We start from the raw sequence: 24,208 nt of genomic DNA on the forward strand, positions 1-24,208 counted from the left end.
ATGAAAATATTGACTGAATATCAATAATGAACACCAAATAAAAAATGCCTCTATAAAATGATAGATCAGCAATGTAAAATTAAAATCCAACAGAATACATAACTAATGTATCCAACGTTCAATAAATTGTTTGGATAGCATCTCACACTGTACTTCAGTTCCCCGTGTTGTATATCAGATACTTGCATGTACCTAGGTTGGTAGTTGTCCAGAATGAAATTCAGTGACCATACCAACTTAGAAAATAATGTTATTCCTTGTAAGAAATGTCTCTTGTTGTCCCAATAATACCTCATTGACTTGATAATATACTTCCCTTTTGCAAGTTCAACCAGAAAACTGTTTTCTTTAATCAAATCAGCAATTTATCAATATCAACTGCTTTAAAAGCATACCATACATTTTTGCTTTTAAAAAATGAAATTTATGCACTAGTTGTATATCAAAAAGGCAAGAAATCTAACTGTCCCAATAGTTTCTTGCAACTACTACTAAATCAACGAGCAGTTTTGCTCTCTAAAGATCATTATTTTACCCCTTCAAGTGCCCTCATAGTGGAACTGCACACTGCCTTATTTGATTGTCGAGAAATATCACATGACAACATCAACCCACAATGGAAATTAAGAATGCTTAAGTAATGCATCAATTGACACATCAAAATGCCATTATGATAAAGCTAGCTCTTGATGTATTGAGGTCAAAGGTCAACAAGGGTAAAACAGTCTTTGGTTAGGAGCATGTTGTATAATTACAAACTGAAATATCTGATTTAGCAGAGACCTGCAAAGATCTGGAGCAAGGAAAGTAGTTTGTGTACCCGTTTCTGTATGACAAAGTTCTCTCTTTCCTCAGACTCTGTTTCCTCAAGTCGACTAAGTTCTCTCTGGATCTGTTGCCTCTTTTTCTCCAGCTCCAGCTCCTTCTTAAAATCCAGGTCTGAAATTTTTTTGACCATGCTAATTAGGCAGATAAAACTATAATGCAAAATATTGTTGTTTGAATATCAGTACGGATTATGGCCACTGATGCAATGTTATTACAGATAAGTGGAATATTACTATAAATTACCTCAATATAGTACAGACCATGATATATGATGGCTATGGCAGAGTAACCAATTGTACTGGTTCACCTGTTAGACAGTCAACATTAATGGCTCCACCAAATGCTTACTGTGCTATGTATAACATATCCCAATAAAAGGTGACCTCATTTATAACACAGTTCACATTTATAGCTCTGTTGCACCTCACTGTGGCAATGGATCATTGTACTCTTTATAATGTAACCCAGCAGTGGCCTCACTAACATATATAACCCAGTGACCTCTTACCTTCAGATCCAATAAACTATAGGTTCTGTTTATAGCCTAAAGTGCAAGCCATCCATAATATCTGGCAAAGGAACCTGTTCTAGAACAAAAGTTATTCTGCAAAACCAATTTTACTTTGAACCACAATGACCCCGACTCTGCACCTCTTTGAGCACAAGTCTTCCAAACTACCTGGCCAACGGTTAATGTACATTGTCAACAAATCAACATTTTGTGCATAAAACATTTTTCTTTTTTCATACTAAAAGTGCAAGCCATGTGCAAAGAGGAGTAAATACAGATGGTACAGAACTCAATTTTTTTGGCAGGAACTATCTTATTCTTTAGTCCCAGTTAACCTGACCTGTTGACCCCCAAAACAACAGAGTTCATCTTTACCCTAAGTGAAAGTCAACGACAGAGTTTGGTAGCTGTAGATGGTGGATAACTCAAATTACAGTGTGAAACAAAATCAGTAATAGGCAGATAAACATACAATCAGATAGATGGACAATATTGCAGCATAATCCACTCCATCCACTCCACCATATGGCAGGTGTAAAAAAAATTAAATCAGTATGCAAATTCATTAACTTCCTATAATTGCAGGTGTATATTTTGTATATACAGAATTACAGTTAGATCTAATTTTTTATCATGTTTGTCAGTCAAGATACAGGGGTAAAACATAATACATGGTACCCTCAATAAATCTACTGAACACAAAATCAAAGTCTATGTTATACTGTACTGCCAGAACCATTTATATTTTTGTGACATAAATTTTACTAAAACTGTACAGAAATGACTATTTTCTCATCAGCAGTACCAACAAAATACTTAATCATACAAAATATTTAATTTTTCTTGCAGTATTTTTTGTGCTGTGATTACCCCTCAAAATTATTATATATGTAATTCAGAATACTACTGGAAATAATGTGCAAGAAACTTAATAATTTGGACAATAATCTTCTATCTGAGAATTTGAAAACATAACAGCATCAGTGATCTAGATTTCTGGGCATTAAACAAACTTATCTTTCTTGCTGTCGATAAAATTTGCGTGCAAGTCAAAATTATCATTTTCCCTGAATACTGTCTATAAAATTAATATCTCTCAGGTATAATGATGTACTCAGTATGTTCAATGCATGTAAGCAAGTAGAAAGGTAACTAGTCACAGTAGGGTAGGTTGTAATATACTTGCCTGCAAATAAAGAACACTTTTCAGAGTAATGTTTTTGTGTCTTCTTTTACAACTTACAGTTCTGGTTTCTTTTCCTTTATGTATATACACTGCTAATTAAGACAAGCACTTGCACAAGTCTAGTTCTATTAGGTGCACATTTTTGAGTTGTCTTTCTTGGTAAGAGTGTTATGTCCCTTTTTGAGCACTGCCTGTCGAGTCAGAACAAGTGTTTATGATAAAAAAAAAAAACAACAGGCATAAAAACAAACTTCTGGACAAATTTTGTTTTAAAAATTTAGATTGAGAATTTTTCATATTTCTAAGGTCTGCTAAATATTTTCTCGTTTGTTGAGTAAGTGTGTTTTATGTTTTACTGGCTCTCACTGAAAACTATTTTGCCCTGGTGTTGGCATCATACTCAGTTTCCCTGTGTAGCGGGTTTGAGGGCATTTGAGAAGATTTGTCCCAGCCGGAATCTTCCTTGAATAGATCTACCATTAGATCTGGAAGACTGTTCATCCAGAATTTGTCCCAGCAGAAAGGGGCAATCTGAGTCATTTTGCACTTCTGACCCCTCGATTTCTGTATAATCTCAGAAACTAAGATTATTGGGGGAGATGTAGGCAAATGGCCACAGACCCACCCAACTTAGAGAAATAGTATCAACAGACCAAGCCTCATATCTGGAACTTGGAAAACGCAGGAGTATAGTTTGTTATTTCAGCTGGTTGTAAAAATATCAATCATTGGATGCTCCCATAGCTGGAAAATAGAAAAACCAACAGGCGGAGGGACCACACTATGTGGAGAATATGTTCCCTCTTTGAAAGAGAATCAGACAAGACAATCAGCCTGCCAGGAAATTGTCTGATCTGGATGTCAATGTCATGTTGTGTGCACCAATAATGGAATACCTATATCAGAATGTAGAATTGGGATGATTTGGTACCACACTGTTGGAGGAGGTATGTCACAACCACTGACACAATGAGGTCTGTCTCGTTCTAAAGATGATCACTACAAAAGGAAAGGCTCTGAAGACATCATTCATCTCAAAAAGAAAAATGTGGAGACCTGTGCATTCTGGACCTTATGTCCAATAATAGATGGGTTTCTCAACCACAGCTGCTTGCATTTGAACTGTCATATCCGGGTGAGACTGTTCAAGAGGTATACCAGTTCTGAGCCAACCCTGGATGCATCACTAGTACTTGAATGACACTATCTCACTCATTACACTAATCCCATAATCAAGCTGCATGGAAGAGGGACACCTTTGAGATAGCAAGGTCATCTGAAAAGGGAACATTCTGAGGCCATTCAGAGATATGATACAGTGCTAAATAAATCAGAGGAGCTGCAAAACTACATGGTTGTGATCCATTTTGTTTGGGGAATGGATTCCATGAGGACTGGCCCCGGAATGACACTATCTTACTCATTTCACTGATTCTGTAATCGAGCGGCACGGAACAGGGACACTCTTGAGAGAGCATCTGAAAAGGGCACAATTAGAGGCAACCCAGCAAGATGAGATCCGCTGCTGCACAGAAGAAGGTTGCAAGAACTCCGTGGTTGTGATCAATTTTGTGTTGGGAATAGATTCTGTGAGGATGAAGATTTGGACCACCAGAAGGCACACAAGGTTGTGGGTGAGGAAATCCATACCCAGACAGATGAACTAATGGGATGGACAAAGAAGGGTCTTCCAAATTGATCAGAAAACCTAGACTATGTAAAATGGTAATGAGATCTTTGTTTCCTTTGACTAGAATGGAACTGATCATGTGTTTCTAGAGTATGTCTTCCACACACGCAGACATAGAAATTGATGAAGTTATATGAAATAGGGAATAAGATAAAGCATAGTAGTTTCATAAAGGCCCAAGGCGTTGTGTTCAAATCAGGAGAGAGAGCATGCAACTAATAACAATTTCCTCTGCAGGAAGTTTTGTAAGGATGGATGGAAGGGAATATGAAAATATGCGTTTGTCAGATTGAGACAGATGGCAAATTCATTTGGACAGATAGAGAGACAGACTAATCTCTATGGCTCCATCTTGAATGTCATTGGCTGACATAACCAGAAAAGACTTGGGAGAAAATCCAGGGAACGTGGATTCTGAAATATCTCCATTGGCAATTTCTCAATGTGCATCTGATTCTCTTGCTACAAAAATGTGCCCTTTACCAAGTCCAACTTCACTTCCATCAGGAATAGAGAGGGCAAAAGGAGTAGATCACCCACTCACTTGGCAGAAAGAGACTGATCCATCTATGTTTGGAAAGAAAAAAAACAAACAAATTGGACACTTTTGAATAGTTGTCTGCAGTCAATCAGGAACAGATGTCAATGGCAAGAAAGCCATGAGGGTAGAGAAACTTTGTTTCATATCATCTTGACATGACTGTTTCTGAAGCTGATTAGCAGACTGTCTTCATGTTAAGGATTGGGACTGCAGCTGACTTTTTGATCAAGCAGCGAATGATCCCTTCCCTTATCTCCAGCCATCACATTATTGAGGGTGAATGGAGATGATGTACAAGTCAATGGTTGCTATGCAGAGAGATAGAGGGGCAGTTCTTGGACTGCCTGCCTCCACAATACCTCTATCTTGCAACCAACAGTCAAGGCAATCCAAAGGTTGGTTCACAGGGTAAGGGCAGGATATACATGGTGAACCTTGCTTTTAAGTTAGAAAGAAAAAAAATCCAGAGCGCCAAGCCCAACAACAAAGACAGGACCACTATATTGCAAAAGATCTTCACAGTGGTGTGCATGTCTTTACCCACTGTAGAAGCAGGTGAAATCAGATTGACTTAAGTGAATTTCTTGTCTAACACCATGAAATCTGTGAAGGCAGTGTCAAAATGTGTATGTTGTTGTTGTTGTGGGGTTTAACGCCATTTTTCAGCACACGATAGGCTATACATGGCGGCCAGTATTAATGGTGGAGGAAGAACCCGGAAAACCCCGGAAAGAACCACCGACCCACGAGAAGCTACTGGCAAGCTTTCTCACATGCCCACATTGGCTGAATCTTAGACTCGAACCGCCGCAGACAGAGGTGAGATGGCAGTGATCCGTAACGAAGAGCGCTTTAGACCACTCGGCCACTCGGGGCCCCTCAAAATGTGTATAATACTATTGCAAAGAATGCTGGAAGTTGACTCTCAGAAAAATGGTTTTGGAATTGCCTGGGTCACTGATCTTGGCAGATAGCCTCAGCAAATAAACTTTTTTATGGCTGTAAGGAAAGACAGAAGGAAAGGCTGATTTCCTCATCATCAAAATCAACTGAGGCCTTGCCCTGTATGCTGGTGTAGAAGATAGGGTGGGTGGTTAACATTCTTTGTTTGGCAACACACTAAGAATTCCTCGACTGCCACCCATTCTGACCAATATAATTAAATTTTTAGGTTGAACCTTCTATCACATAATATTTAGACTTTACTTTCATTGAATTGTATATTTTTTTTAAAATTTAATTTGCAAAGTGATTTACACAGGCAATCTAATGAAGAGGTACTTCCTAGACAAAGCCATGTTGGCCATTATTACCCCATGACAGGTTCACTTCACTGATTTTATGAAGAAAATAACACAAACACAGCAGTCAAAATCTTCAAAATCTTTTTTTAAAATCAGAAAGTGCTTTTCACCAATTCTATTCTTAAAAGACAAACTGCTATTTAGATACTGACATTCAAGTTTCATCATCAGATGGTAACCTGCAAACATTGCTCAGTGATAACTTGCTTGGGAAAAGGTTAATGGTCAGTCAGCAATGCCTGTGAATGTGCAAGAATTAATTGTTGATGCAAATGATACCAAAATGATTCAGCTATTTGATGAGAGCAATACTTGTTGCCTTGGCCTACAACATAACACCGGAAATACATGGCTCGGGTGAGGGAGCATCTCAAAAGTCTGAAACTACCCTCACTCAATGTACATCTAGAAAATCACTGGGCAAAGACATTGTCACTTTCCTAGCAGAAGCAAAGTTTACACTTTTAGGCGCCTTTTATTTGCCTACTTCACATAGCAGGTACAGCAACAGTAACTATGGTCAAGTGGATCAAATCTACGATTTAGACATAACATACACATACATTTCATTTTGGGGCATGTGGCTGCAAGTTTGTGAAATACTTTCATGGCAGGAAGATCATTTTGATTTGATATGTACACGTACAATGAGGCTGCCAAAAGAATAAAACTTGGTAATCGGGGAATATTTAAACAGTTAACATAGCATGCACAAAAAAAATTTTTCTAATGTTAAGTGCAACTGATCACAATAACTGGTGCCGATGTGATTTGGGTAGAGAAAGCCGAAGAGCTGCTGTTGTAATTTTAGGCTATCAATCTGAACATGGAATTTACATGTCAGTAAGAAAGATACCAAGCTGTCCTTATGGCTCCTGTTGTGCCAGGTTATTAGTCTGCACATGAGGATTTACCTTCAAAAGTGTACTTGTGAACCTACATGTATCTAGGAAGACATTTTGTTACCATCTGTGATTTAAAAAAACTATGCCCCAAAAATGCTACTTAGACAAATCATACAAAAGAGTACCAATTAACTTAAAATAAAGATACAAAATCTTAGTAAAGCTTGTTTTACAAAGTTGCTTTTGCTTAACAGCAGCAACATTCTGAACTATGCTTTCTCAAGCTTCAAATACCGCTCTATAATTCTGTGATTTAATGTCAGAAGAAATTGTATATTATGCTAATGAAAATTCATGAATGGGGTAACCATCAGAACTTTCAATCAGCATTCATGCAATTTTCCTTATAATCTGTTTAGTGTTCATAATTCTTTACAATGCAGGAAGGACAATATCACTGACCACTGCATTATCATTAATGAAGTACAATGTACAACTTGCAACTGAAATGAAGACAGTGTAGATTCCGATAACATAGTATTTAAAAAAAATACATTAGATTCAGTACACAAAATGTTAATATTATCTAACATTTGATTTGGCATTATGAATCATACATTATCATACATTATCTTTGTTAGAACAAGAAAATGTTTATAATTAATTGAATGAACATATTTTTTCAGTACAAGTAAACAAACTGCTCCCAAAAGAGATAACAATGTAGATGAATTGGTGCCTCTTTGTCTCTCTCTCTCTGAACATCTTTAAAGAATGTTTGTAGGGTTCATAAACAGCAAGCCATGCCCATATTATCAAGACTATATTGACTCCATGGTAATCATCAGATGCAACTTCGCAAGAAAGCATGGTGTACAGACCTCCTCTGTGCAAGACACCATGGCAGTACCATCTGGGTGCACAAAGAGATGATGGAGGGTTTTCTTCTTAATGATCTCCACTCTCTCCACCCCCCATGCAAAGCATGGGGTTTCGAAAAATCGCATGAGCTGAACTGTAGACTTACCATCACCTGACCACGAGGAATCGGATTCTGATCCACTCTCATGTCCACCAGGTTTTTTGACAATAACTGCTGACTTGATACGACCATCTCGTTCCTTTCCCTGGCTTTTGGCCGTGTCCTCTGTGTCACTTGAGTGTTTGTCATCATTTTTATGTTTGTGTCTCTTCACCTTCAAGCGGACGTTTTCTGCACTTTCATCATCTCTTTTACTACAAAATGAGACCAAAAGTAAATATCAATAATTTATACATTTTTGGGGCCCTAAAACAAACACAAGAACAACTGAAATAAACTAGAGCTGAACCAAGCACACCTCTCCCTCAATAACTTATACACAACAGGGTACAAAAATTACAGTCTGCAGTAAAAGCAAGGATGCAAGCCTCTAAACATTTAAAATGGGGACACCATCCTAACTGGATACTGACAATGAGAAGACTGAGAGGGGAAGGGGCAGTGGGATACTGATAATTGGTTTAATACCTGTTATATGATCACATTTGGAAATAATTATCAATGAAATAATTTTTCTAATGAATTTGTTAACTTTTCTATAAAAATATATACAAACATAAAAATCAACTTTATTTTCAAGACAGCAAACTTTTGAAAGATTGTTAAAAAATACTCCAAGAGGTTTTAACATATCATGTACCATTAAAAACAATTGGCATTATTACATCACTGGTAGCATGTCTGTGGATATATTCAAGATTTATTATTTGATTCACAACAAAACAGTTACTGTTTTGAAAAACTATGGACATTTAAATTATGGAATAACAACCATCAACATCAATATTTTTTAAAGAATTTTTTTCTACAAGTAAATACTGATGGCATAATGTCAGTGCAAGTAATAGTGAAATTTCAAGAATGAGCAAAACATCTGAGCGCCCTTTTGAGAATTTTAAGTTCACGAAAAAACTCTTGTTATTTACTTCTCCAAAACAAAGCCTTTCATGCACCAGGTATTCCTTTTGCTTGCTTTTCTTGCTATCAATGATCACAGTTGCAAAAAGCAGTATTAACCACTGATTAATGTTAGATACTTTCATTATGTTACCTACAAAATAATATTTAAAACACTGTTAAGCAAATCAATGGAAATGAGTTGACTTGAAACACTATCTTGACCCTGCTCTTATGCAGGTTGAATCTGCATGGCTTTAACTTTAATTATTTCACTTGCTTCAACTGATTTGATACAAATTACATAATTAACATGATAATGCTATATTTAATTAATTGTGACAACATTATAATAATTCTGAAACCAAATAAAATTAGACAACAAAAACATGAATTTCCCTTCATAAAACCTAATTTGAATTTTATTTCTTAAAGTGCTTCCACCAGTAGGCAATACAAACACTTTCAAAACATTGTCAGATATTGTTGTTGTCAGCATACTGAGAATATTTATGACATTTTATTAAAGTCGACAACTTCAAGATGTTAAATCAGATTTATGGGCACTAACCACTGTTTTCGACCATAAAATGAGATATATATATATATATAAAAAGTTTCATGGACTAATTTTGATTACAATTTTTTTTAAGCTCAACAAATATGGGACAATTTTTAAGCTATTTTTCAGAAGAAAAAAAAAACAACTAGATCTATGCCTGAACCTGCATTATAATTTGTTTCGCAAGTTATCCAGCTATGAATTATCGAGGAAGAGGTGTATTATCATAATAGGACTGTTGACTAAGAAACTAAAAGCTTTCATTAAATGTGATAAAAAAATAATCTTTCAAATATTTCAATGTTTCATAAGAGAAAACCTTGAATGTTTGCATAGCATATATAGACCAGTTCAACAAGTACAGTGCCTATCAAACATCAGTAGCCATTGGGTAACAAACAAAATGTTTAACCACCAAAGGTTATTTTACGTTGCCAAGCCATAATAATTTTATTGCCTCAGACATCAAGTTCAGATATGAGTTGGGTGTGGAATGATTGGAAGAAGAGGATGAAATTAGGTGTCAGTTGAGGCAAACTAAGAATAATTATAAAAATGCTCAAGGACCCTAGATTGTCTGACAAGACTGTCAAAGGGAATCATCTGCTTCAACCTCAGGTCAGTCAATGAAATTCAATATTCAGAGTTCCTCAAACCATTTTTCTACATAATGCCTTAAAAATGGGCCTTGTACTTCATTTTGTTTTCATAGCATTTTAAAAAAATAAAACTTGGTCTATATCTACCTTTATAGTTGTTCAACACTAATAAATTTTGATGCCAACAAAAATGGCTGAATTTATGTTACATGCTCATTTTTCCAGATATGTACCAATAGCTGTAGTTCACTGTCCTGACCAGTGCCGTACAGACTGTAAATCAGACTAATCCCAGGCTGTAAACCAGACTAATCACACATATAGATCGCTATTTCAAGATGGGACAGGATGTCTCAAGAATTGAACAGGGGTTATGCTGTGAATTATATTCAGCATAAACTGAGGTAGCCACGTCGAATTAAAGTGTTCATGTCATTTTCTAGTTGTTTCACTATAAAACCAAAATTAGCCATAGGGCAAACAGTTAAAAAAGTCACAACTTGGAACACCATAAACCCCAGGGTCAGTGGAGGTTTAATAAATGAATTTGTCTGTTTCCTGTCAACTATGAGTATGAATACTTATAAGGCAAGGATCTGAATAATTTCTAGGCTCTGTACTGAGTCAACAAACATATAAATTCTTAGATATAATAGTGTCATAATTAAAATCACATGCTGTGGTGGCCAAACTGGAAGTCAGACTGGCATGGTTTTCGTTTAGATTCAAGTAGACACCATTTTGACGCCTTTTGGTGCTATCTCCATGTCAGTATGACAATGCATTCAAGAGTAGTATTGACAACAATATTTTCAAGACAGCTGGTGTGGGAGCAATACCTGATGTAAGATATAATTTAAAGACAGCTGGTGTGGGAGTAATAATAGATGTAAGAATGGCACCATTTTCATTCAGGACCAACCACAGTAAGTATCACAAGAAATCTAATGGTGAAAACCCTATGTTGATGTGGCCATTAATTTGGGAGAAGTAAGATAACATTATTTTCAAGATGACCACCATGGTGGCCATGCTGAGAGTCAGCTTTCATAATTTTCATTTAGGACCAACAGGACACCATAATAACTATTCTGGCAAAACCCTTATGTCAAAATGATTTTTCATTTAATAGTAACATTTTAATTTAGGCCAGTGAGATATCTTATGAAGTCAACAGGTGAAAACCCCATCCTGGTAAAACCCTTAATTCCGAAGTAGCAACAAAGAGTTTCAAAGTGGCCACTGAGGCAGCCATATTGGATGTCTGGCGTCATTTCATTGAGGACAAGCCAGATGTCATTGGAAGTCTTTCAGTAAAAAATAAAACATGTTGATATGGCCATCCATTCAGAAGGAGAAGCAATAACAAGGTCCTGAAGATGTGCAAGCAGGCTCTTTTTTTAGTTAGGATCAACTAGACATAATAAGAGCTGTTCCTGAAAACCCTATGTCAATATGACTTTTTATTCAGTCGCAGGGATAACAATTTTTGCAAGATTCCTGCCATGGCAAGCAAACTGGACAAAAAATTGGCATCATTTTATTTAAGACAAATTAGACATAGTAAAAAGTCTTTTAGCAAAAAATAATGAAATTATTATGATTCAAGGTATTAAAATAAGTAACTGAAAAAAGCAAGAAGCAACAAGGTTTGTATAATTCAAAAATAATTTATTTCCCAAGAATACAAAGTGAAAATGTAAAAAAAGGAACATACAGTATTGCAAATTAAATCCCAAATAATCTGAGAATTACTAATGCAAGTCATAATTATTAAAGTTCTTAATAAACATTTGTGGTATTCCAAAATAAATCCAATGCTGAAAGTGCTGATGTGCCTGTGGTGGCAAATGTTGTTGTGATATGCCAACAGTCTTTTGTTGGGTCATAATAATACCATTCGAGAATATATCCTTATTTGAATTTCACTATAATTCTGAGTTCACTGTCTCTTTCCAAAAATATAATTTCAGATGATAAGCCCTTTGTATTTCCAATCAATAAATAATCTGAATAAATTCCAGCCCAAATGAAACATTGGACACAACAATGATTCTGCTCCAAGTTCTTATAGCACAAATGAATAATTTCTAGAAAAACAAGATGATACATTCCTCTACTTGACCTTGGGTCACAATTAACATTTTTTTCTTCTTCTAAATATTACTTTATGGAAAATTTCATTCTGTAAGGTTCCAAATATTTACAAGATTCAGACTTAGTTATAATGTCTATTACTAAAATTATAATAAAGAACATAGTATACACAATGTCCAAGACTCAGGTAAACATAATAATCCTAATAGTAAACCCATATTCATAAAGAAAATATTAGCTATGTATTAGTTGTTTACATAATTGTTTTTTAAAAAACAGATGATTCAGATCAGGAAGAAAATGAACTTGATTTTGGATAAGATAAAGTCCAAAATACAATTATTAATAGCATATAATGAAATAGAATAAAAAATGCTAACAAACATTTCAAAATAAATATACATAACAATATGACCATCCATTCCTCCAGAGTAGTGACAACAAGATTTTCAAGATGGCCAATGTGGTAGCCAAAATGGATTGCAGATCTGTATGATTTTCATTTACCACCACCAAGACATCATAAGAAGTCATCTGGCAAAACCTATGTCAATACAGCTTTCCATTCAAGATGAACTAAGAAGTTCAAGAAGTCTGCTGTAGTGGCCATACTGGCCCTTAGATTAGCACCATTTTCATTTATGGAGCAACCAGAAATCAAAAGAACTCTTTCAGTGAAAACCCCAAGTTGATACGATAATCCTTTTGGCAGGAACGTCAATAATAACATTTTCACACTGTCACTGTGAGAGCTAAATATAATGTCCAAGAAGTACCACTTTCAATTTTAATTTGACCCCCAGTTTTGATGCCAAAGTTTAGTCTGACCCCCAGTTCTGACACAAAGGGAATTTCTGACTCTCCGTCTTTCACCTCTAGGGGATACACTGTATATGGTATTGGTAATCTTAACCGTAATCCAAAATTTCAAAAGTGCTATAAATTCAATCAATATACATTGAAAATTGATTGATCCCAGGTCTGATGGCATCAGTTCTAGGTCTGCTGTTTACAACAGGGTAAGCTCTCTGTTTTTACCCTAAAATATGCCACATATTTTGTTGTCTTTGAGGGACAGACAATACTCATGTTTAATGGAATTGTACCCAACAAAGTATCCACCATTTCAGCCTCCGTTCAGGGGGTGGGGGTGTCATACATACAACTGACATCTGAATAAACAATCTGCACAAACAAGGTTTTCTCAAGGCTAATTTTAATCACATCAGTATAAAGTGACACTTTGTCATGTGTGCATATACTAAATTAGTATGGCTTAAAAGTAGCCATTCTCAGGTCAACAGAGATCTAATCAGGAGTATATCTCCACTGTAGTCACAATCATTAAACTAAGCAATCACCTGGGCAGGCTGAAAACTAAACGTACAAGTTTTTGAAAAGAAGTTTTTCGAAGGGATTTTTTTCCCTTTTTTAGAGTAACAGCAGCCATATTTGATGGTGTATTATTATCATGTACACACATATAAAAACTCTTCATGCCAGGATGCTTTCTGTCAAGTTTGGTCAAACTCCATTCAATCTTTTAAAGTTTTTGAGAAGTCATTTACATGTACAAGTTTATCTAAATTTCATAATGGGTGGCCATATTTTATTTTACAAACTATACTATGCCAGGATGCTTTCTGTCAAATGATTCTCATAAAAGCTGTTTAAAGTTTGTCTAGTTTTAGAATGGTTGCCACATTTGATGGTGGATCAGCATCATTTATAAAATATGACAGGCCTCTAAACCTGGATGTTTTCTGTCAAGTCTGATCAATTTCTACCATTTTAGGAGAAAAAGTCATTTAAAAGGTTTTCATTTCTACCTTTCGTTTGTAACTGCAGCTATATCTGATGGCATTGGCATCATTTGTAAATATCTGAAAGCTTCACAGGCCAGGATACATTCTGACAAAAAACAATTTATTCCGTCCTGCAAATCTGGAGAAGTTTGAATGTTTTCATATTGTAGTAATTATGGTGGCCATATATGATAGCTGATTGGCATCATTCAAACAAATTCAAAAGTGATTTACACCTGGATGCTTTCTGTCAAATTCTATTAAACTATATTTTTGTGAAGTTGAAAATAACAATTTTGAAAGTATGAAGTGTGGGGATGAGAGACAAAGGTACCATACCATTAACACATTAACCCCTGGAGGATTTTGTCATTTTCGCCTGAAAATCGAGTAGGAAATACATTTGAAAGCTATTTCTGAATAGATCAGAAAACACAAAATCCCCGGTGATTTTTCAATAACATACTGCCTAGTTGTGTTAAAAACATTGTTTTTCATTGGCTATTTGACCCACGCATTAGCAGAAAGGTAAAAGTTTTTTTTTTTGTTAAACGGAGCTATTATTTTTGTATCAAGACCACATTTTATTCCAAATGCCCATGTTATCCAAATGCCCATGTTATCCTACTTTTTGCAAAGGCTCATCTGTCTGTTTGCAGTTCATACCAGTCTGCCTAAGATCTGAGACCAAAAAGTCTAAAATCCAGACACAAAATTGGATTTCGACCACGTGCGAATTTTGGGTAGAAAAAGACAGGTCCGAAAAATGAAGTTTTTTATCTGTATTTTGTAGTGCAACTAGATATTCTAGATTATTTGGTATCATTGTAGAGCAGAGGTGGGCAAACTTTCCTGTACAAGTGCCGCATACACAAATTGACACCTTGTCGTGGGCCGCATAGTTCATTAAGTAAAATAATTAATATTTGAAATAGCAAAAACAAAAGGTTTCTCTAAATAACATCATAATTAATTTTCAGTTGTTAATATGTTGTTAATATTTGAAAACTTAAACTTAAACTTCAAAAGAAGCACATTTATTTGATAAACAGAGTCAGTGCGAATTATGACTTGTTCCTAGGCCACATGAAAGCCCTTGGCCGCATGCCGCGGGCCGTAGTTTGCCACCCCTGTTGTAGAGCTACATCTGTCTACCTTTCTATAATACCACCCACTTTAGTGTATCATGCATGACCATGACGCTACAAAGCTAGGCAGTAGGCTACTACCTCCTGCCCCGTAAAGTCGTCACTACGGGTTAATGTGTTAAGCTTTCTTTTCTTTACAGCTAGGTGAGGCAAATTGAGGGGTTCCAATAAGAAATAAAATAGCAGAAAGTCGGAAGAAAAAAAGAAAAGAAGTTGGGACTGTGGGCAAAGCCCAAATCTGGTAGCCCACGGGCAATGCCATGCTGGGGTATGGGGTTTTCTTTCCCCAGTAGGCTGAAATGGTGTTGCTGTATCAACTAGAGTCTGACCATCTCTCTCTGAGGAGAAAAGTGAAATGTCTGAAAATAATTTATTACATTATAGAAATTTGAATAAAAATATGAATAAAATTACATTGATAATTCATATATCGTATATGAGGGGGTGGGGGTCTGATGGGTCCCATCCTATATATAAGGAAAAATGTATCCTCAGTCACTGATTTTGTTACTGAATCAGCACAATATGTTCATAGTTGCTGAAAGAAACTAATATTTTTTATCACAAATAATGAAAAATAATCTATATATAAGAAAAGCATGGGAAAATACAAATCGCCAGGTGACAGAATAACCATGGCAATAAGACAACATGAGGTTTTATAATAATACTCAAATTAAAATCATCAAAAAAAAGATCAACTTTAAGTGTGCACTGTACTGATGTTCATCACATACTATTATTGGTTCTATTTTAGCTCAGATTAAAAGCAACTTGATCATCACAAATAAAATTATCAATTATTTTCAGTAAGTGTTGCCTAACCAAACTTATTAGATTTCTGTTTCATCCTGTCCCTTTTGTATCACATAATTTATATAACTCAGTGATAACATTTACAAACCACTTTCGACTCTATTTTTATAGCCAAAAGTGACGTGTATTTCTTGCTTCATTACTACCATGAAATCACTAGTCCTGATCACGTCTGAATGGGCATGAAAATAAAGAGACTGAACACTCATGGTTTTCTTCAATGCGGACTGAATCATGTGTCAGGCAAGTGTTTACAATGAAGTCAAATTGGTGGGAAAAAAAAGCACCTTCTATTATCAGACAATTATGTATCAAATCGAAGAAAGTACTAATAGGTAATGTATTATAAAACTTATTGCTTATAAAATGAACTTTTTCAAAAATTCACAACGAAATTGTCAATGGCAATTCCTATACAAATATACAGCAAAACACTGCTGGCTACCTGCTGTATCCAATAAGACCCTATAATAAAAACTGTATAATCTTGTTTGCATGTGACATCAATTCCGTAAACCACATTTCACTGACAACTGAAAATCATTGTTTGGCATGTGAAATTTCATGTAAGCAGCCCAGTGTTAATGTAGCAAAAAGCAACAAAACTTCAAACAGTTTGACTATATTCCCTGCATGATCTTTGCTGGGCTAGTAGGTTAAAATTTAAAATGTCATCCTCAGCCTAGTAAGTGGAGAAATTGAAAGCCTATTTCAATCTTACCCTTTTGTCTTGACTGAAACAGCATAGGGTCCATGCTGAAATTTGCATGTCGAGCCATATGGACAGTCACCATTCATCAGCCAATTTCTGCATCTCTTAACATATCTGTCTTCTCTCTGAAAATTTGATTGAAACGTGTACAGTGTACAACTGATCACAATATCTTTGCTGTATTTATATTAACATTTTACTCCATTAAAATAAATTTGCAAGTCTTTAATTCTTTTCAAAACTATGCATGATATGGACTTGTATCAAATAACTGGCAAGATAATTACCGTATCACTTGTTAGTCCAGTCCAACTGCAAACTGTGCATACCCAAATCTGCTGGGCAATATTAGGAGTAACCAGTAGAAGTAACAACAAAGACTTATCTTCTAGTGCATTATGCACTGGCATATCAAGGTCTATGCTGTTTGCAACTGGACTTAGTAATGAGCATATATGGTATGTTATTATCAACAGAAATGTATCAATTTTCGGAGACAGAAAAAAAACCATGTTAATAGTAACAAGTGTTCAAGTTTTTCTCTCACTAGTAAAAACTGTGTAGGATGCATCCAATATTTGCAAGGTCTAGTTTTAATATTTCTAAAACAAATTAAACAAATAAATAGGAACTTTTGCATACATGTGTTCAAAGAGATTTAAATCCAAAATGTACAGAATTATTGAAATTTTTAAAGATAGTGAACTACTTTATGACTCTTGCTTGAAAACATAGACTGGCCCAAGCAAATATGTCAACCAAGCCGCTAAAGAAACTTTTGATTAAAAATGCCAAGAAGTTGACATTGTTTGGGACCCATGGCAACAACCAGGTTATAACTTATAAATCAATGAATAAAACAACTAAGTTTTGTGCATTTTTTTATATCTTTGATACCTTCTGCTTTTAAAATTGTTATGGGAGTACAAACAAATAGGATGGTTTGAGAATACTGTAATATTTCATAAACTGTTAAAAAATATTCATTTACCTTTCAACATAGGGAAATTTATACAAGTATCCAGAAGTTAGAGAAAACTATGAACTATACCACTCATGTTGTGGCAGCAACACAAACTTGGCTAAGCAAATATGGACACAGTGAAAACGTTGAAGCTCTGTTGGTATTGAAACGCTAAGAAGGTGACAATGTTAGGGACCGATTGGTGGCAATTGAGTTAGAAATAATAAATCAATGAATGAAATTAGTATGTTTTGTGCATTTCTTGTATCATTTATGCTTTTTGTTTTCAAAATCGGTTGGGGCAGGGGGGTTTACAAACTACAGATACAAGCTACCTGGGGTGTAGACTGAAACAACAGTCAAGTTTCATTTGTCGCCTGTCAGCGCTGGGTCCATCGAAACACCAAAAAATCACTCAAAAAACAAACTCTCTGGTTACATATATAAAGGAATAAAATAAAGAATATCTTTAATTTATATAATTTACTGGACTGGAATTAAAGTAAATCGGCATATTGCTTGGCACATACTGTAATTATTGTTTCAGTGATGAACACAGTAGCCATTCTTTCCTTGTGTTCTTACCCTTGTATTCATCCAGTCATTTTTACGGTGATAGTAGCCTGGGGCATCAGTTTGCCTACGTGACTGATTAATCATATAATGTTAATTTGTTTAGCCGGCAATCTTTGGTGTCGTCATTAATAACAAATTATAAAGTGAAAAAATTCAGTGGCATGTTATTTATTTAAGCCCACTTATGAGTCAATAATTTCCCACACATATTTGCTTACTCAATGCTGTCCACTCACTGTTTGTTCCAACTGTCCATTTGGTCATTTTTATATACACCTATGTTTTAACTGATGTACCTATATTTTTATGTGATTTGGTATTTTCACTGATCCGTTTTTTGTGTGTGTTGGTTTGTTTGGGTTCTTTTGTTGTTTTTTTTTGTTGTTTTATTTTGGTTTTGTTTTGTTGGGGGGTATGTAAAGTTACTGACTGTACTTCAATTTTATTATGTGTTTTCAGTGTCGAACTATTATATCAGTAGTATAGGGATAATTTTCCTTCAAAATTACTTCAAAAAGAAGGAAAATTATATGTTCAAGAAGAACTGCATTCTGGCCTTGTGGTTCGTCTGAATTGTGTTATAGACTGTTTCTTTTAAAATTGTCTTCTGATGAGTTTGGATTGTTTCAGAATGTTGACAGTTCATACACATGTAGCCAGTGTTTCAGCAATGAAATTGACCTTCCTTACAATTACTCTCATGGATTAAGCCAAATAATGCAGGTAATGTATAATAATTTATAAGTAATTACAAAACTTTTTTTAAAAAATAAATTTTATTGACACAGAGATAGGTAATACATGCATGTAATACATATTATCTTGGGGGCCCAGAGTGGCCATGTGGACTAAAGCGCTCACCGTTACGGATCACTACCATCTCAGCTCTGATGGCGTGGGTTTGAGTCTCAGATTTAGCCAATGTCAGTATGTGAGAAAGCTTGCCAGTAGCTTCTCATGGGTCGGTGGTTCTTTCTGGGGTTTTCCCAGGTTCTTCCTCCATCATTAATACTGGCCACCATGTATAGACTATCTTGTGCTAAAATGGCATTAAACTCTACAACAACAACAACATATTATCTTGGTATGATATTTCAACCATAAGACAAGCAAGGAGAAGATAAAAGAAAAGAAGGTAATAAAGTAACAAAAAAGAAACTAGTGAATAGAAAAAGAAATAGTTTGCATTAATACTCTCAAAGATTATGTGTATGGGTGTGGGTCTGTGTGTGAAAATATAGCATTTCTACAAAAATAAATGACAGCATGTATATATAGTCATATTCATATAAAAAAATATTCATATACGCATTTATATGCATACCTAGATGATACACGTATGGAAAAGAATGCAAGAAAAATGATTATTTCCCCAGTCAACATTTCACTGTGATCACATTATTCCACTTTCATAACCACTACTATTTTTCCCTATAAAACACGTTTTCACATGATTCCATTTGGTAAATAATTCTGTACTTTTCTATCTCCACCGTCAGAGTTATCAGCTTCAAATCTGAAATTAAATATTCAATCAAAGTGGAGCTCCTGCTCGTTTGGTTTTATGTTTTGAAATTTCCATCTAAGTATAATGTTTTCCTCATAATACTAATAGATTTACAAAATGTGATTGGCATGATTCATTTAAATCTCCGAATAAAATAAGATTTTCAAAACTACTGAAATTCACTCCCATCTCCTTTCTTACAAAAATGTAAAACATGACCCCAAAAATGTTTCACAACAACAGTTGCAAAATAAATGTTTCATTGTTTCTTCCTTGCTACTGGAAGCTACAAAACCAATTTTTGAATTTAAAAAAACTACATGTAATCAGCATGTTATGGTTAATTCTAAAATGGAGCCACCATAATTTTGTGTCCGAAGTAATTTTATATGAAATCGAATACATGTTTACCTTATTCAACACATTCTAGTCTTGTAGAATGTCAAATTTAATATATAAATGAGATTTCTTGAGTTTTTGGATACTATATTAATGACTTTAACTATTATATACCGCTCTGAGACCATTTGGATTCCCGAGTAGAACTTCAATATTCATCAGGTTAAAGGGTGCATGATCAGTCATTGCAACACAGAAAAGAAAGCTTGAGATTTGCAAAAAACATATACCTTGATGAGTCTGAATACAACACAAAAGCAATAATCTCAATCAATTTCATCAAGACAGACAGAAACTATTAACCATTATGGAAAAATGCTGCCTTACTTCTTACGGTGTTCCCTCGTTGGTTTAAATAGCACTTAATGAAAATGAAGACATGGCCTTAAAACTCAGATTATGAAGTTATCAGAAATAAAAAGTACTATGATCATATAAAGGATAAGAAAGTCATGTCAAACAAGGCCAACATTGCTGATGAACTGTTAAAAGTATTAAATTGGATCCGAATGATAAAACACTTCCTTTAGTTCTAACAATTATTTATAACAAATATAAAGTTCCATCAGTCATCTCTAATACCGCAGACCAGATGAAAGAACTCGGACATTTCCTGAAATACATCAAGTGCCAGCCAGTTGGAATAGACAGAACGTTTAATCTTGGCAGCTTTTATATCAGAACAATTGTTTACAAGAACCAAAATTGTACTAACAGCTGCCTTGCTTGGTGCTCAGTATTAAGAGGTTAGTGTTAGGACTGGTCGGACTGGTGTCAAGATAAGTGACTGGGTGGGACATCATGCTACATGTCTGTGGCATGATGCTCCAGTGCTAGACATCACTATAAACTGCCACAATACAGACATCGTAGCGATATGACTGAGAAATTATCATAGCTACATTAAAAATCAAAACCACACATACAAGATCCAAAGACACAAATGAAAATCACATCTTCTAAGGGCCTATTCTTCACAAAGATGCCTCATACAAAATCTTTAACGACTTTCTTGAACATGTTGCTACAGAATTGGACTCTAAATTTAAAGATCTGTAGCTCTGATTTTCTGAAAACATGCAATTTGGCACAGACAACTAGAAAGCGATGACAGAAAATACTGAACATGTCCTTCCAAGGGTAATGCATTATCTATGCACCAAGCATATCAACAATAATATTATACTAAGCCAAAGGTGTCTCTTTACCAAGCAAATTCAACCCTAGTGTGAATCCTGCTAGAAGCCATTTGTTTTGGCCTTATATCCAAGGACTTCTCAACAACAATCATTGTCTAATGAAAATTCCATCATGTTGAGACTATAAATTTTCATCTAATCAATGCATGACCACAAATATCACAAGTACACATTTACATCACAGCTTAACAATTACATGCCAACCTCACAACTACATGGTTTCTCCTTATTACATTTTCATAACGTAGCGCCAGTACTTCACTTCATTAAAATACACTACTCAAACACCAAATACTATGTTTCCTACTCTACACTAGGTTAGTCAACCCATGATTTTAGGCCTCATTTCGCCTTAACTTTACACCATATTTACCATCATAGCAAAAATAAATGCCATCTCCAAATAATAGAACAGACCCTTCTCAATTATTCCACTGTACAATTTATCAGTCCCAAATCAATCACAAATACTTCACATGGAGACACACAATCAGTCCACACAATTAGATTTTAATAGGGACTACTTGGCTCCGACTGTGGCCTGAACTCACTATGAAATTAAACCATGCCATCTCTACGAAAAGAGAGGGTTTGAGGTGATACATGGGTTTGGGGTGTTTCGAAGGTTCTGTGTGCTTTGGGGTGTTTCCATGGACTGGCCAGCATTTGTTTAGTCCTACATGTAATACCTTGACACTGATATTTATGTCTTGGGCATCTGGGTCTTACTGCCTAACTAACGGCGGAAGCGTAGCATGTTTTGATGCCGACTAACATCGTAACAAAAGTCAAATTTTCAGGAATATCTCACACAACTGGCACCCAATAACAACGCTTGTCTACAAAGTAAAGTCATAATGTTTTAGTCAGACTTTACTTACTCTGATGTCTTCTACCTAATAAATTCAAATTCTCACAAAAGAAACGGACTACATTTCAGTTGGTTGGAAAGCAATGAAAGCCTGGAATGCCAAAATCGGATTAAGCTGAAATATTATTCTTTACTGAAACGAATGAAAAGATATTATGCCTATTGGAACTTTAAGCACCGTTTCAAGAAACATATCCCCTACATGAACCTACTTCGGCATACCTTGACTACTGTCACATTCAAATGTATGTCAATGGACCATGAAAATGCGTCCATTTGCTAGTGTCAGATTTTGATTCCACCAATATAAAACAGCATAGTAAGTATATTAATTACATATCAATTTGTGGAAGAGTGTCGATATGGGCTGCCAAGTGTGTGAGATATTCCTGAAAATTTGACTACTCATTCCGATGTCAACAGACATTGGAACACGCTATACAATGCCAATATTTGGGTAGTAAGAAGGAGCACTAAAATAAAAATAACATCTGATACGTCTTACATTGTAGGACTAAGCGTTTGGTGTGAAGGACTATATATTGTTTCGCACATCATCGAGCTTTTTCCAATATGTAACTCGGTAAATTTTCAGGTCAGCATCATTAAATACAGGTGAAAGTACCTAATTCATTTTAAATAGTTCGTGTGAAACGAATTGAGCACTTTCACATTTAATGACGCCGACCTGAAAATTTAAAGAGTTACAGACAAGAAAAATTGAGATGCCGTGTGGAACGAACTATTTTAAAATTTCAGCAGTGCTAATAAATTCATCAATTATTATTCCTGCTGGATGCAAAGCAATTTGTGTTAAAGTCTACAGGCATGTATTTGTTAATGCTTGTTAATGCAATTTTGTACGAGCTGTTTTCAAAATGAGGTGGATTAGGAAACTTACATCTGAGTTGGAATCTTCCGCATAGGATCTTCTCTGTGGCGCCGTTCCAGGTCCAAGGCGCTCAAAAACACTCGGCTTCCGACGGCCATCTGAATCTTCAGGGACAGACTTCCCTGTCTCTACAGTTACTTTCCGCTTTACTTTACTCATTGAAGCAAAGGTTTACAACGTCTTTAACCCTCCTATCAATAGCGTCTTTCAGAGCACGTACGTATCAACAACCGGAAGTCCACTGAGAGAACCAGTTACATCCAAGACCCAATTCAAAAGTAATTTCCCTTTATAAACAAATGTTCGTTCAAGAGTAATTTCCCTTATTTAACAAGTATACAAAGATATAATATAATATATTTAAAATTTAAAAAAAAAAAAAAAAAAAAAAATGCTAATAAACGTGGTACCTCTGTCCCATCAAGTGTAATGTTGATGTTTCATTGTGCAATGAGGACTGGAATATTAAGGCATATTTTCTTCTCACGGCCAAAGAGAAGGTATTTATTGATAATTTCGACCTACGCGGCACAGCAGACTTGATGCCCGGTTCCGGTAGGGAAAATGATTTGGTTACTCAGGTCCTATCGTTCATTTTGCCTCAAAAGTGACTAATTGCTTCATCATAGAATCTCTCAAAATGAATCTTGGAACTCTTAGGAATACATTTCGACGTGTTATTGGTTATAAATATATATTTTTCGAACAAAAATGTTTGGTTAAAAGGATTTATTTCGCTATTAAAGACAGAGGCGTAATAGGATAAAAACTGAATCGTTCGTCCTGTCGAGTGAGTCAGATAGCGCTGTTTAATTGGTTGAACGACATGGATGTTGTTAATGTCGAAAGTATCAATATTATCAATAAGAAAGACATTCTCTCTCTCTCTCAATCTTTATAAGATATGACAACACAGCTGGACATATATTTATTATGCATACAAAGTAAATGCGTAATTACTGTACTAGTCAAGTGCTCGAGAATTCCAATATTGTGATAAACGGCAGGAAACGAACAACAGAAAAGGTAGTTTTAGAAGGTGGGGGGGGGGGTCATTCAAATGACCCGATTGAAATTCAACCAACTTATATTTAGGGTTATCACAGTAGTAATCCCACAGAATGTCTGAAACATTGTCTCCGTCTTAAGTAAATTTGGCGGATGCATTTAAGACGCCCTGGTGATTTCAGTTTTAACACTAGATAAATATTACGCAT

The 24,208-nt window shown here is 35.3% G+C and overlaps 1 protein-coding gene across 1 annotated transcript in view; it reads right to left on the bottom strand.

Annotated features, from left to right (window-relative positions):
* The window catches only part of LOC149799169 (uncharacterized), a 145,903-nt gene extending 122,648 nt beyond the window's left edge, over positions 1-23,255 (bottom strand). The window contains exons 1-4 of the mRNA XM_089958148.1: positions 23,001-23,255; positions 16,593-16,708; positions 7,933-8,141; positions 821-939 (exon numbers count right to left, since the gene is read on the bottom strand). Of these exons, the coding sequence (XP_089814274.1) occupies positions 821-939; positions 7,933-8,141; positions 16,593-16,708; positions 23,001-23,150 (594 nt within the window). The 5' untranslated portion in view covers positions 23,151-23,255. The remainder of the gene's footprint in view (positions 1-820; positions 940-7,932; positions 8,142-16,592; positions 16,709-23,000) is intronic.
* Positions 23,256-24,208: the final 953 nt, after the last annotated feature.

The sequence above is a fragment of the Sinohyriopsis cumingii genome, chromosome 5 (assembly GCF_028554795.1).
Source record: "Sinohyriopsis cumingii isolate HCF-2022 chromosome 5, ASM2855479v2, whole genome shotgun sequence".
In the NCBI taxonomy this organism is placed as follows: Eukaryota; Metazoa; Mollusca; class Bivalvia; order Unionida; family Unionidae; genus Sinohyriopsis; species Sinohyriopsis cumingii.